Genomic DNA, 13615 nt, shown 5'->3' on the forward strand with positions numbered 1-13615 from the left:
TGTGGAATCCAATGAGCCAGCTTGTACCTAAGTTACGGTCAGAGCGAAAAAAGATACGTCCATCACTGCCTCTCTAGTCCTTCACTGTAACGTTCCTCATCTACGAATCTTTCATCCTCGCTCAAATTAATGGGGTAATCGTCGCTTTGTCGCTCCGAATCTCTCGCTCCATTGTAAACAACGGGGAATTGTGAGGAATACTATCTCCTGTGACGTCACGCTACTTCCGGTACAGACAAGGCTTTTTTTTATCAGCGAGCAAAAGTTGCGAACTTTATCGTCGATTTTCTCTACTAAATCCTTTCAGCAAAAATATGGCAATATCGCAAAATGATCAAGTATGACACATAGAATGGATCTGCTATTCCCGTTTAAATTTAAAAAATTCATTTCAGTAGGCCTTTAAGTGTTGAAAGTAAAAAAAAACTAATACAAATGTATCACTTTGACTGGGGCACCTTTTTATCCTAAATATATTTAATGGGATTTTATTTATCTTTTCACTGTGAATACTCAAAAATAACAATGAATTAATATCAATGGTGTCTTGCATTATTGATGTTTTTAAGGCTCTAATTACTTCACATCAAACATTGCTTTCTGAATGTTTTGGGCAGTGGGGGAAATACTGCATATTTCAGTTTTATTATAAAAAACAAAGTTGTCTTGACAGAAAAGGCATAAAACCTTTTTGGTTTTTTAAATTTTATATCAACCTGAAGTTGATATACTGTAGAGGCCTACTGAAATGAATTTTTTATTTATTTAAACGGGAATAGCAGATCCATTCTATGTGTCATACTTGATCATTTTGCGATATCGCCATATTTTTGCTGAAAGGATTTAGTATAGAACAAAGTCGATAAAGTTCGCAACTTTTGGTCTCTGATAAAAAAAGCCTTGCCCCTACCGGAAGTACCGTGACGTCACAAGAGCTGGGGCTGCTGAGTCTTTCCTATTGTTTTCAATGATGGCCGCCAGAAGTGAGAGCGATTCCGACCGAGATAGCGACGATTTCCCCATTAATTTGAGCGAGGATGAAAGATTTTTGGATGAGGAAAGTGCAAGTGAAGAACTAGTGGGGATTGGAAGCGATTCAGAAGCTGTGAGAGGGATAGAGCCATACCGCTTTGAACCCGAAGCTGACTAAGACTGTGAGGAGGACGCTGCTGCTATTGATGCTGGAGGAGCACACGACATAGATCGCCTTCAGAATACAGAATGGTAAAATGTTATTTATTTATAGACTAGTTTTAGCTTGTGGCCTAGTCTTGCACTGTTACTGTTAGTGTTACAAATTACACCCCAGGCCTATCTATAGACTAAGTATCTATCATTGACACAATGTCAAACCTAATTAATTACCCATTATTTCTATGGGCTACAGCTCCATATACCGGCAATACTAAAAATATGCATGTAGATTAATAAGAGCCACAACAAGACAATGATAATATTAATTATTCCACATGTTTGCAGATTGCAGGTGTCCATAATAAGAATTGATTTACAAATATTATGAATATTTCTATTTCCAGGTGTACATGTCACAACTGTGTGAACATGGAGACAGTGGCTGAGTGTGTCTGCTGTCGTGAGCTAGATGCAGTGGCCAGAACGATGGAGGAGGAGAGGGTGGAGACGTGCATCATAGACCACCCTGGCTTTCCATCTGTGTGTCTGGATGAATGGGTGCTGCAGACAGCGTATTACGCCTACCAACAGCAATATGGCGTGCTGCAGCAACAGCAAAATGAGTGAGGCACTAATAAGTTTAAATAATTCTATATTCAATCAACCTTTGGAAGATAAGCCAGAATGAGCACTTTCTTATCTTATTCTTATTCTGTGAAATGTACTGTGCTACAATGTACATGACATTATATATCATAGAAGTATTACATACATAAAACCGTAGATGTCAACAATATTTACAATTTACTGCAACAGTAAATGACAAATTAATAGAATGCATGACAATGTCTTTTGCATCTCAGAGAACAGTGAGTCACTGTGTATCCATGTCCGGATAATAACAGCTGCCATCAATTGCTAACAACTATTTTGTACTTGCAGGCGGAGACGACACACAGCCTATCGACAGTTTGTCCGCTTCTGCTAGGGATATCTGGGAAAGGAGATAAGGGTGGTACTACCAGCTTGTGTAGTACATAAGATTAGGACAACATTCCCATCGATGGACTACACGGGGTTCCAAGACGTGCAGTGACTGCAACACAATCCACATGGCCACTGTACTTAATCAATAAAAGAAATCAATCAATCAATCAATCAATCAATCAATCAATGTTTATTTATATAGCCCTAAATCACAAGTGTCTCAAAGGGCTGCACAAGCCACAACAACATCCTCGGTACAGAGCCCACATACGGGCAAGGAAAAACTCACCCCAGTGGGACGTCGGTGAATGACTATGAGAAACCTTGGAGAGGACCGCATATGTGGGTAACCCCCCCACCCCCTCTAGGGGAGACCGAAAGCAATGTATGTCGAGTGGGTCTGACATAATATTGTGAAAGTCCAGTCCTTAGTGGATCTAACATAATAGTAAGAGTCCAGTCCATAGTGGGGCCAGCAGGAGGCCATCCCGAGCGGAGACGGGTCAGCAGCGCAGAGCTGTCCCCAACCGATGCACAGGCGAGCGGTCCAACCCGGGTCCCAACTCTAGACAGCCAGCACTTCATCCATGGTCACCGGAATAACCCCTCCACAAGGGGGAGAGGGTGTGGGGTGGGGGGCAGAGGAGAAAAGAAAAGAAATGGCAGATCAACTGGTCTAAAAATGGGGGTCTATTTAAAGGCTAGAGTATACAAATGAGTTTTAAGATGGGACTTAAATGCTTCTACTGAGGTAGCATCTCTAACTGTTACTGGGAGGGCAGTTAACACTTACCGAAGCGACTCCTGTGCTTGGCGATGGCTTCCTCCTTGTCTGGCTTCTCCAGTTCATCGCAGAGGAAGGGAGGCACATCCACAGTGACGCTGACTGGTGTTCTCTGGTCAGGGGTCTGTCTGCAGCCAGCAACAACCTCCCTGATCAAGTCATCTACGTAGGCTGCAAAATACAATTGTACATGTTCCTGCTCACAACATAATATACTCATGGAGAGTGAAACTTGACAGTATTATTATCATGATACAAAGTGTCAAGTGTTTACATGTTTTGTGTCCTCTACACTTACGGTATGTTGGCTCTGTCGCGATTTTCTTGACCACATGGCCCCCTGCTTTTTACTTCGGGTAGCGTACTGCATAGCGCTCAGCACCCGCTTGTGTAGTGGCTATAGGGCGGCTCGAGTTTTCATTCCAGTGCAGCCCAGCAAGCAGGTTCCTAGGTGTGGTAACAGAATAATGTAATAATTAGTACTAAAGTATGGCACACACTAGTGACACTTAGATTAGTGTGGAAACATACCTGCACAGCATTCCGATGTATGAGAAGACATACATTTTCGGTGCAAACTGTATAAGATAAAAGACACTTTATTCAGTCATGCGTCCATACAATGTGTGTGTAAATTTATAAATAGTTTGTAAATTTGAATACAAATGTTTGTGTATTAAACTGTTTATAGTCAGCTATTAAAGCTTGATCTCCTGCAATAATGAAGCTGTTTTGTTTTTAATTTTAACACCACGCCAGAATTGTTTGCAATCTTTCTCACCAAGATGCCTAGCCACTATGTTGGACCTCTAACATTCTCTTGCTTACACTGACTGTATCAAGGCTACATTTAGTATGCTCTAGTATTTTGCTCCCTGGCCACCAAAGTCCTAGTGGCAGGTGGTAACCACCGACGCCACCTACAGGCGATCAGCCTAATTCTCACCTGTATGATAAGGCTATGGAACGCCTCCACCTTGGAAGTCTGGTGTTCACCCGACAGCATGGCGATATCTTTCAGCAGGGACTTGTTGTTGACCACCTCATCCCGTTTCACTGCTGAGCGTGAACCTAAACATAAATTTAAAATAGAACAATGTTTCAACAAAAATGTTCCAGTCAACTTAAACTGGTTATTTACTTACAAGTTTATCTGAATTTTTTGACTTTCAAAAGATGTGCAGGAAAATACTGCTAGTCCCTCACTGCTTTCGGGCAACTTATTTGCCTACTCACTTTGTTTGAGCCATTTATTTTGCCGTTGCAGTTGTCCATGAGTACAAATTGTGAAGAGGTCGCCATGGTCCTTGTGGATGTTCTGCATGTGTCGCTCCACAGACTTCCACTTGGCAACCAGAAGTTCCCCCTCTCCAGGCGGTGTAGACACTGCTGCCCAGTAGAGGTGGTTGATTATACTTTGCACCCAGGGCTTCAGGTATTCACAGTCCTTATGCTTGTAGATGGCCTTCAGTTTCTTTCCGATGGCTACAAACAGAAAAAAGCAGAAATTTGTGGATTAAATACAATATGGCATTCATCTGATCACTAATATGTACACACTACTTCACAACTTGTCATGCATACAAATAATCCAACTAATATTTTGCAACATGCCAGATGTCATAGCAGTGCCGTGTATTGGGCATGTTTTCGCGAATCCATTTAGCGATCTGTCTGTGTCGGTCTGTCACCAGCACCCCGACATCCAGGTCCCAGCTGATCAACAGCTCCACCATCCTCTTCAGTCCTTCCATCTCCATATGGTAGCTGCCAAGACATTCGTTGCTCTGAAATATATATAACAGAAAAGGAATGAGCAAAGAAAAAAATGAAAAAGGGGCTTAGTATACATTGAAATGGTTAATGTTATTAGACAAATTTACTAGGATAATTCTGGAAAATCCCTTCTCTGCTTATTATGTTACTAGTGTTTTAGTGAGATTATATGGTCGTACCTGTACAACCTGAAGGTCGAGAACCACATTGGCCACAAGCTCCATTGTGGTGTAGGTACCAAACTTGGCACTGTGTCCCGGACTGTCTGCTCGCCCATCACCACCAAGGACGAGGGGTCGGCCTTCCACCTGCAGCATGGTGAGGTGCGTCCGTTGCTGTTCCTCCCACACCTTTTTGATGGCTGGCTGCAGGATGAGCTCCTGGTGGTTGAAAAATGTCCTCTTCACATACGTGACCACTCCGATGCTGTTCAGCACTTGCAACACCTTGCCAGAATATGCGCCAGCGAAGAGGATGCCAGCAGATAGCAGGATGTTGCCCGCGGCATAAGGGCCAATGTTTGGCTGGCTGCTCCAACTACTCCTCTGGTCACATGATGCACATTGAAGAGTCATGGTCAGCTGTGTACCGTTTGAATCCCAAGAAGGGCTTATGTCCTGGCTGCCACAGACTGGACAGTGACACCACTTGACGAGACTCTGGAGGCACGACTCAAAGATGATGTAGTTCGGTTCCTTGTGGCAGCCCTCTTCACGCATCTGGTGAGTACGTGGGCGATCTGGCGACCCGTCAGATTGACACGGATCCGATGTCGATGACTCACTCGGCACATAGCTGTCATCGGAAGAACCACTAACAAAAGGCGCAGTGGGACTTGATGCTGGTCCTACATCAAACAATGCAGGAGCACCTGGAGTTGCTATGTTAGTCTGCATCTCGGGGCTGTCAAATGGAGCTGCTACACTTGGCGATGGGACTTCACTAACCCTGGCCAGCCGAGCTCTAACCCTCTCAAGGATCTCTGGGGTCACCTGGTGTCCTAGCAATAAAATCAAACACAAGTTGTTTTATATAATCTGTTAAAATTAAACTAGAATCACATACTAATTATTGTCTTTGAATCACCTAATTTATCTGTCTACTCTACTCTGCACAGGCAGCTGTGCAATGTGTACTGTGATGTGCAGAATCATGTTCATCACCGAAATAGACATACCCTTTGATCTATGATGTATTTTCCCTGTTTGGGTGCTCTTGCTACTGGTCATTGCTGTTGGTGCTCTCCCAATCGGTACCCAGTCCGTCTGGCATCCTTGTTCTCTTGTATTTCCCTGGAAATGGAGAAACAGCTACATGTAATATGGATACCTCATTTACATAAATTATGAATACTTTTGTATTGGGCTTGAACTGTAATCCATTTGAACATTGATTAGGAAAACAAATCGAACCTGATCTTGATCGCCCTCCTCATCAGGCAAATCTAGTGCCATTGCCATTGGTTCATCCACCGCATCCGCCACTGATGCCGTAGTCGTACTGGCCATGATCTGATCTATTGTCTGTAAATGTACAATGCTTTATATTATTGTCTATTGTAATCTATTGACAGTAATGTCAGTAAATGTACGATACTTTATACTGCAGAAGAACTTGACTAGAACTTGAAGCAATAATTATATGTAGACTATTTTATTGTTAATTTATTTCATTGTTCATGGAGTAGACCAGTGGTTCTCAAATGGGGGTACGCGTACCCCTGGGGGTACTTGAAGGTATGCCAAGGAGTACGTGAGAATTTTTTAAAATATTGTAAAAATATCAACAATTCAAAAATCCTTTATAAATATATTTATTGAATAATACTTCAACAAAATAAATGTTTAGAATTAAGTTCATGAATCCAGATGGATCTCTATTACAATCCCCAAAGAGGGCACTTTAAGTTGATGATTACTTCTATGTGTAGAAATCTTTATTTATAATTGAATCACTTGTTTATTTTCAACAAGTTTTTTGTTATTTTTAAATCTTTTTTTCCAAATAGTTCAAGAAAGACCACTACAAATGAGCAATATTTTGCACTGTTATACAATTTAATAAATCAGAAACTGATGACATAGTGCTGTGTTTTACTTTTGTTTCTCTTTTTTTCAAACAAAAATGCTTTGCTCTGATTAGGGGATACTTGAGTTAAAAAAATGTTCACAGGGGGTACATCACTGAAAAAAGGTTGAGAACCACTGGAGTAGTATATGACTGTGTGTGTGAGTTTTGATTGATTGATTGATTGAGACTTTTATTATTAGGTTGCACAGTGAAGTATATATTCTGTACAATTGACCACTAAATGGTAACACCCCAATACGTTTTTCAACTTGTTTAAGTCGGGGTCCACTTAAATTGATTCATGATACAGATATATACTATCAGATATATACTATCATCATAATACAGTCATCACACAAGATAATTACATTGCATTATTTACATTATTTACAATCCGGGGTGTGGAGGGGTTAGGTTTGGTTGTTATCATCAGTCAACAATTGAGAACAAAGAAATGGATATTGGAACAGTGTAGTCTGACTATGGAAACTGGAAATCAAGATTCTTACCCTCTTCCTTTCCCTTTTGGCAAATGCAGACCTCATGTGCACAGTCTGTCCACTTGTGGAGGGTGTGGGGTGCTCTGAACTTGTCGAACTTGCACTTAAGCATGGCCGTGGTCTGTTGAAAATAGTTGGCTTCGCACCTTTCTTCAGCACGAGTCGACGGGTGGTGGCGATGTCCATCGCTGCCCTTTGCAAGGGATCCTCTTCGAAACATGATTGTTCGAAATGTTCGCTGCATAATACACTGTACTTTGTGTGTGTGGTCCAATCCAACCGTGTTCGCTTGACTTCTTTGTTCCATAGTAAAGCTTGGCCGCCATCTTTTGGGAATAAAAACAATGCAACACCAGTTGTGTTTGTCTTTGTGTTGCTACATCCCGCAGCAACACACCGCTTTCCACTTACAGCTTTCTTTTTTGTAGTCTCCATTGTAAATTGAACAAATTGCAAAAGATTCACCAACAGATGTCCAGAATACTGTGGAATTTTGTCGAAAACACAGGTTTTTATGTCGGGTCCGATAGGGTCCAACCTCTTCCGTAGCTCTTGTGACGTCACGCGCATACGTCATATGCAAATGAGTTTTTCGAACGGAAGTGTGGCGGGAATTTTAAAATTGCACTTTATAAGTTAACCCGGCCGTATTGGCATGTGTTGCAATGTTAAGATTTCATCATTGATATGTAAACTATCAGACTGCGTGGTCGGTAGTAGTGGGTTTCAGTAGGCCTTTACTGTAAGCGTTAAATAAAAATAAAAAAATAATAATTTGACTTGTTTTTAACATTTTAATGACTTAGACCCTTTATGGTCCCCGGGAGCCCTAAAGGTAAAAAAAATCCCACAATCCATATATTTTGTTATGATTTGAAAATGAAAACTATCAAAATGGCCCCCGCAGGCTTTAATTTTTCTGTGTGCGGCCCTCAGTGGAAAAAGTTTGGACACCCCTGCTTTAAGTGGTGAAACTTCCTATAAAAGGACAGCTGTAGTGAAGTGAATGTGAAGTGAATTATATTTATATAGCGCTTTTCTCTAGTGACTCAAAGCGCTTTACATAGTGAAACCCAATATCTAAGTTACATTTAAACCAGTGTGGGTGGCACTGGGAGCAGGTGGGTAAAGTGTCTTGCCCTAGGACACAACGGCAGTGACTAGGATGGCGGAAGCGCGAATCGAACCTGCAACACTCAAGTTGCTGGCACGGCCAATTTACCAACCGAGCTATGCCGCCCCCTGTAGTGCTGTATTCTGAGGATCATATATTTAATTTGAACTTTTTTTTTTTTTTTTCTGGTCCTCAGTAGTCACGTACAAATTTGTGTGAATTATGCAAAATTATTTAAATTTGGCCCTCATGAACCATATTAACTCTTTTCCCCCAGGGTCCCCAGTAAGAATGATCAGCACATTACTTCATCAATCCAGAGATTTAAAGACGTGTATGAGCTAACTGGGCAGTGGACATTTTACACCATTTTTTTTATGCCTCCACAACCTGTAGAAAGGGTAGTCCCCACAAGTCATGATCAAAAACTTGGTCCCCATTCCAAATGATAACCAGTATGTATGTGTGTGTGTGTGTGCGTGTGCGTGTGCGTGTGCACAAAGGGAAGTCATTCAGACTGTCAGTCTTAGTGTGCATTGACAACATGTTAGTCATGATTTACTGAGCATGTCATGTGACTGTTGCTCAAATATGCTCCATTGTACGTTGGTGTGTGTGAGCTGGGGTCTGGGAGTCGGTGGAATGGACGTGATTGTCTCCAATTGAGTTAAGAGCTAATTATTTCATGTTGGCTGTTAGTAGTTCAGACAAAAGCGCCAAGTGCAGATTCCCAAGGATGGATTTTTGCAGCAATGAGACACGTCCTGTCTTCATCACCATGCACACGCTAGAACCGGGCTGTCCAAAGTATTAATTCTACAGTGGGTAGTCCTGTGAGAACCCTGCGTGTGACTGACGCAAGCAACCAGCAGGTAGCATATGTGAGCAGATAATACTGTATCATCTCAAGTCTCTTTCGGACTTATCAGGTGGGTGGTGTATTTTCACTCACGCTTCACGTGAGGGATGGGGCCAAAATACAACTTGACCTACGGTATTACAAAAAAATGACACCTTGACCTATGGTATTACAAAAAAATTTAACTTTACCTACAGTATTACAAAAAAAAAAAAAAGTATTTTACCTACGGTATTACGAAAAAAATACAACTTGACCTACGGTAGTAAACAAAAAATACAACTTTACCTACGGTATTACAAAAAATAAAATACAACTTTACCAATGGTATTACAAAAAATAAAATACAACTTTACCAACGGTATTACAAAAAATAAAATACAAATTTACCTACGGTATTACAAAAAAAATAAAACTTTACCTACGGTATTACAAAAAAAAAAATACAACTTGACCTACAGTATTACAAAAAAATAAAACTTTACCTACAGTATAACAACAACAAAAAAACTTTACCTACGATATTACAAAAAAAATACAACTTGACCTACGGTATTAAACAAAAAATACAACTTGACCTACGGTGTTAAACAAAAAATACAACTTGACCTACGGTATTTCAAAAAAATACAACTTTACCTACGGTATTACAAAAAAATACAACTTTACCTACAGTATTAAACAAAAAATACAACTTGATCTACAGTATTCCAAAAAAAAATACAACTTTACCTACGGTATTACAAAAAAAAAAAATACAACTTTAGAGCGCTTTGAGTATATAACAATAGAAAGGCGCGATATAAAATCTAATCCATCATCATCATCATCACCAAAGGTATTACAAAAAAATGCAACTTTACCTACAGTACAACAAAAACATTTTTTAACTTTACCTACGATATTACAAAAAAAATACAACTTGACCTACAGTATCAAACAAAAAATACAACTTTACCTACGGTATAAAAAAAAAAATACAACTTTACCTACGGTATTACAAAAAAAAAATACAACTTTACCTACGGTATTACAAAAAAAATACAACTTGACCTACGGTATTACAAAAAAAAAAATTCCAACTTTACCTACGGTGTTAAAAAAAAATATATACAACTTTACCGACGGTATTACAAAAAATATACAACTTTACCTACGGTATTACCAAAAATATACAACTTTTCTAAGGTATTACAAAAAAAATTACAACCTTACCTACAGTGTTACAAAAAAATATATACAACTTTACCTACGGTATTACAAAAAATATATAACTTACCTATGGTATTACGAAAAATATACAACTTTTCTAAGGTATTACAAAAAAAAAATACAACCTTACCTACGGTATTACAAAAAAAAATACAACTTCACCTACAGTATTACAAAATAAAATATAACTTTACCTATGGTATTAAAAAAAAAAATACAACTTTACCTACGGTATTACAAATTTTTTTTAATTTTACCTACGGTATAACCAAAAAAATACAACTTTACCTACGGTATTACAAAATAAAATACAACTTTACCTACGGTATTACAACAACAAAAAAATACAACTTTACCTACGGTATTACAAAATTTTTTTACTTTACCTACGGTATTACAAACAAATATACAACTTTACCTACGGTATTACAAAAATATACAATTTTACCTATGGTATTACAAAAAAAATACAACTTTACCTACGGTATTGCAAAAAAATACAACTTTACTTACAGTATTACAAAAAAAATACAACTTTACCTACAGTCTGACAAAAAAAATACAACTTTACCTGGTATTACAAAAAAAAAATACAACTTCACCTACGGTATTACAAAAAAACGTTAACAGGTGCAATGTGAGGAGAAAAAATTGCAATGTTGACTAATAACACCAAGCTTTGAAATATATGATGGGGAAAATATTGCATATTTTGTGTTTGCCATTAAAAACAAAAAGGGCATAAAACTAAAAAAGCATGAAAAAATAAAAAATGATCGGATATTTCTAAAGTTGATGAAAAGAGTTAATCAATAAAAGTAAAAAATAAATAAAATAAAATAAAAACATAAAAGGATATGAATTATTTCAACACTTTTGTTTTGCTAAAAAAATAATGACTCAAAATCAATGTTGTGAATGATGTACTTATTTGAGGCTCCAATTACAAATATTCCACTTTCAAATTTTTTTAAGAGGAAATGTTGCATATTTTGGGTTTTTGCCATAAAAACTGAGTTTTCTTTAAAAAATAGAGCATAAAACCTAAAATTAAAAACGTTGTCGATCTCAAGTTGATCTAGGGATTTAAGCATTGAGAGTAAAAAAAATTAAGTATGAATTATTTCCACATTTTTGTGATTGGGGCCTATTTGGATCCCTTAGAATTGTAGTGGTACTGGCATTGCTCCAAAATAATAATTTATCAAAATCAATGTTACAAATGATTGTAACATTACACAATTCACATCAAATATTCCACTTTGACATTTGGGGGTGAAATGTTGCACATTTTTTGTTTTTGCCACATTTTGTGTTTTCTTGCGCAAAATATTTTATTAGAGCGTATCAAAACACGTATTGGTATGTCAGACTTAGCCTTGTCTTGGTTTAACTCTTATCTTACTGACAGGATGCAGTGCGTCTCCCATAACAATGTGACCTCGGACTATGTCAAGGTAACGTGCGGAGTTCCCCAGGGTTCGGTTCTTGGCCCTGCACTCTTTAGTATTTACATGCTGCCGCTGGGTGACATCATACGCAAGTACGGTGTTAGTTTTCACTGTTATGCTGATGACACCCAACTCTACATGCCCCTAAAGCTGACCAACACGCCGGATTGTAGTCAGCTGGAGGTGTGTCTTAATGAAATTAAACAATGGATGTCCGCTAACTTTTTGCAACTCAACGCTAAGAAAACGGAAATGCTGATTATCGGTCCTGCTAGACACCAACATCTATTTAATAATACCACCTTAACATTTGAGAACCAAACAATTACACAAGGCGACTCTGTAAATAATCTGGGTATTATCTTCGACCCAACTCTCTCGTTTGAGTCACACATTAAGAGTGTTACTAAAACGGCCTTCTTTCATCTCCGTAATATCGCTAAAATTCGTTCCATCTTGTCAACTAGCGACGCTGAGATCATTATTCATGCGTTCGTTACGTCTCGTCTCGATTACTGTAACATTATTTTCGGGTCTCCCTATGTCTAGCATTAAAAGATTACAGTTGGTACAAAATGCGGCTGCAAGACTTTTGACAAAAACAAGAAAGTTTGATCATATTACGCCTATACTGGCTCACCTGCACTGGCTTCCTGTGCACTTAAGATGCGACTTTAAGGTTTTACTACTTACGTATAAAATACTACACGGTTTAGCTCCAGCCTATCTCGCCGATTGTATTGTACCATATGTCCCGACAAGAAATCTGCGTTCAAAGAACTCCGGCTTATTAGTGATTCCCAGAGCCAAAAAAAAGTCTGCGGGCTATAGAGCGTTTTCTATTCGGGCTCCAGTACTATGGAATGCCCTCCCGGTAACAGTTAGAGATGCTACCTCAGTAGAAGCATTTAAGTCCCATCTTAAAACTCATTTGTATAATCTAGCCTTTAAATAGACCCCCCTTTTTTAGACCAGTTGATCTGCCGTTTCTTTTCTTCTCTCCTCTTCTCCCCTGTCCCTTGGGAGGGGGAGTTGCATAGGTCCGGTGGCCATGGATGAAGTGCTGGCTGTCCAGAGTCGGGACCCCGGGTGGACCACTAGCCTGTGCATCGGTTGGGGACATCTCTGCGCTGCTGACCCGTCTCCGCTCGGGATGGTTTCCTGCTGGCCCCGCTGTGGACTGGACTCTCGCTGATGTGTTGGATCCACTGTGGACTGGACTTTCACAATGTTATGTCAGACCCACTCGACATCCATTGCTTTCGGTCTCCCCTAGAGGGGGGGGGGGTTACCCACATATGCGGTCCTCTCCAAGGTTTCGCATAGTCATTCACCGACGTCCCACTGGGGTGAGTTTTTCCTTGCCCGTATGTGGGCTCTGTACCGAGGATGTCGTTGTGGCTTGTGCAGCCCTTTGAGACACTTGTGATTTAGGGCTATATAAATAAACATTGATTGATTGATTGATTGATTGATTGAAAAAGGGCATAAAACAAAATAAAATAAAAAACTCTATATCGCCAGATAGATCTGAAGTTAAGAAAAAGAGATTTATTTTCAAATTTTTTTCGACAGGGTCCCCGAGACCAGACTTGAGGGGAGCCCTAATCTACAGTGCATCCGTAAAGTATTCACAGTGCTTCACTTTTTCACATTTTTTAAAAGTTTTTTTGTTCTGTACATTTTTGTCCTCAAAATTCTACACACAACACCCCATAATGACATTGT

The 13615-nt window shown here is 39.4% G+C and overlaps 1 protein-coding gene across 5 annotated transcripts in view; it reads right to left on the reverse strand.

The window, feature by feature from the left end:
* Positions 1-2334: 2334 nt before the first annotated feature.
* LOC133658573 (uncharacterized) overlaps positions 2335-13615 on the reverse strand; it is a 30310-nt gene continuing 19029 nt past the window's right edge. For 2 of the 5 annotated variants that reach the window (XM_062060755.1, XM_062060754.1), the window contains exons 3-12: positions 7261-7577; positions 6094-6204; positions 5859-5973; positions 4861-5681; positions 4520-4692; positions 4142-4390; positions 3852-3976; positions 3437-3483; positions 3204-3352; positions 2335-3076 (exon numbers count right to left, since the gene is read on the reverse strand). In XM_062060755.1, the coding sequence (XP_061916739.1) occupies positions 4354-4390; positions 4520-4692; positions 4861-5681; positions 5859-5973; positions 6094-6204; positions 7261-7437 (1434 nt within the window). In that variant the 5' untranslated portion in view covers positions 7438-7577 and the 3' untranslated portion in view covers positions 2335-3076; positions 3204-3352; positions 3437-3483; positions 3852-3976; positions 4142-4353. Of the gene's footprint in view, positions 3077-3203; positions 3353-3436; positions 3484-3851; positions 3977-4141; positions 4391-4519; positions 4693-4860; positions 5682-5858; positions 5974-6093; positions 6205-7260; positions 7917-13615 lie in introns of those variants that run through there. The other 3 variants (XM_062060753.1, XM_062060752.1, XM_062060751.1) reach the window with 3 other exon arrangements.

Source organism: Entelurus aequoreus, linkage group LG10 (assembly GCF_033978785.1).
Source record: "Entelurus aequoreus isolate RoL-2023_Sb linkage group LG10, RoL_Eaeq_v1.1, whole genome shotgun sequence".
Lineage (NCBI taxonomy): Eukaryota > Metazoa > Chordata > Actinopteri > Syngnathiformes > Syngnathidae > Entelurus > Entelurus aequoreus.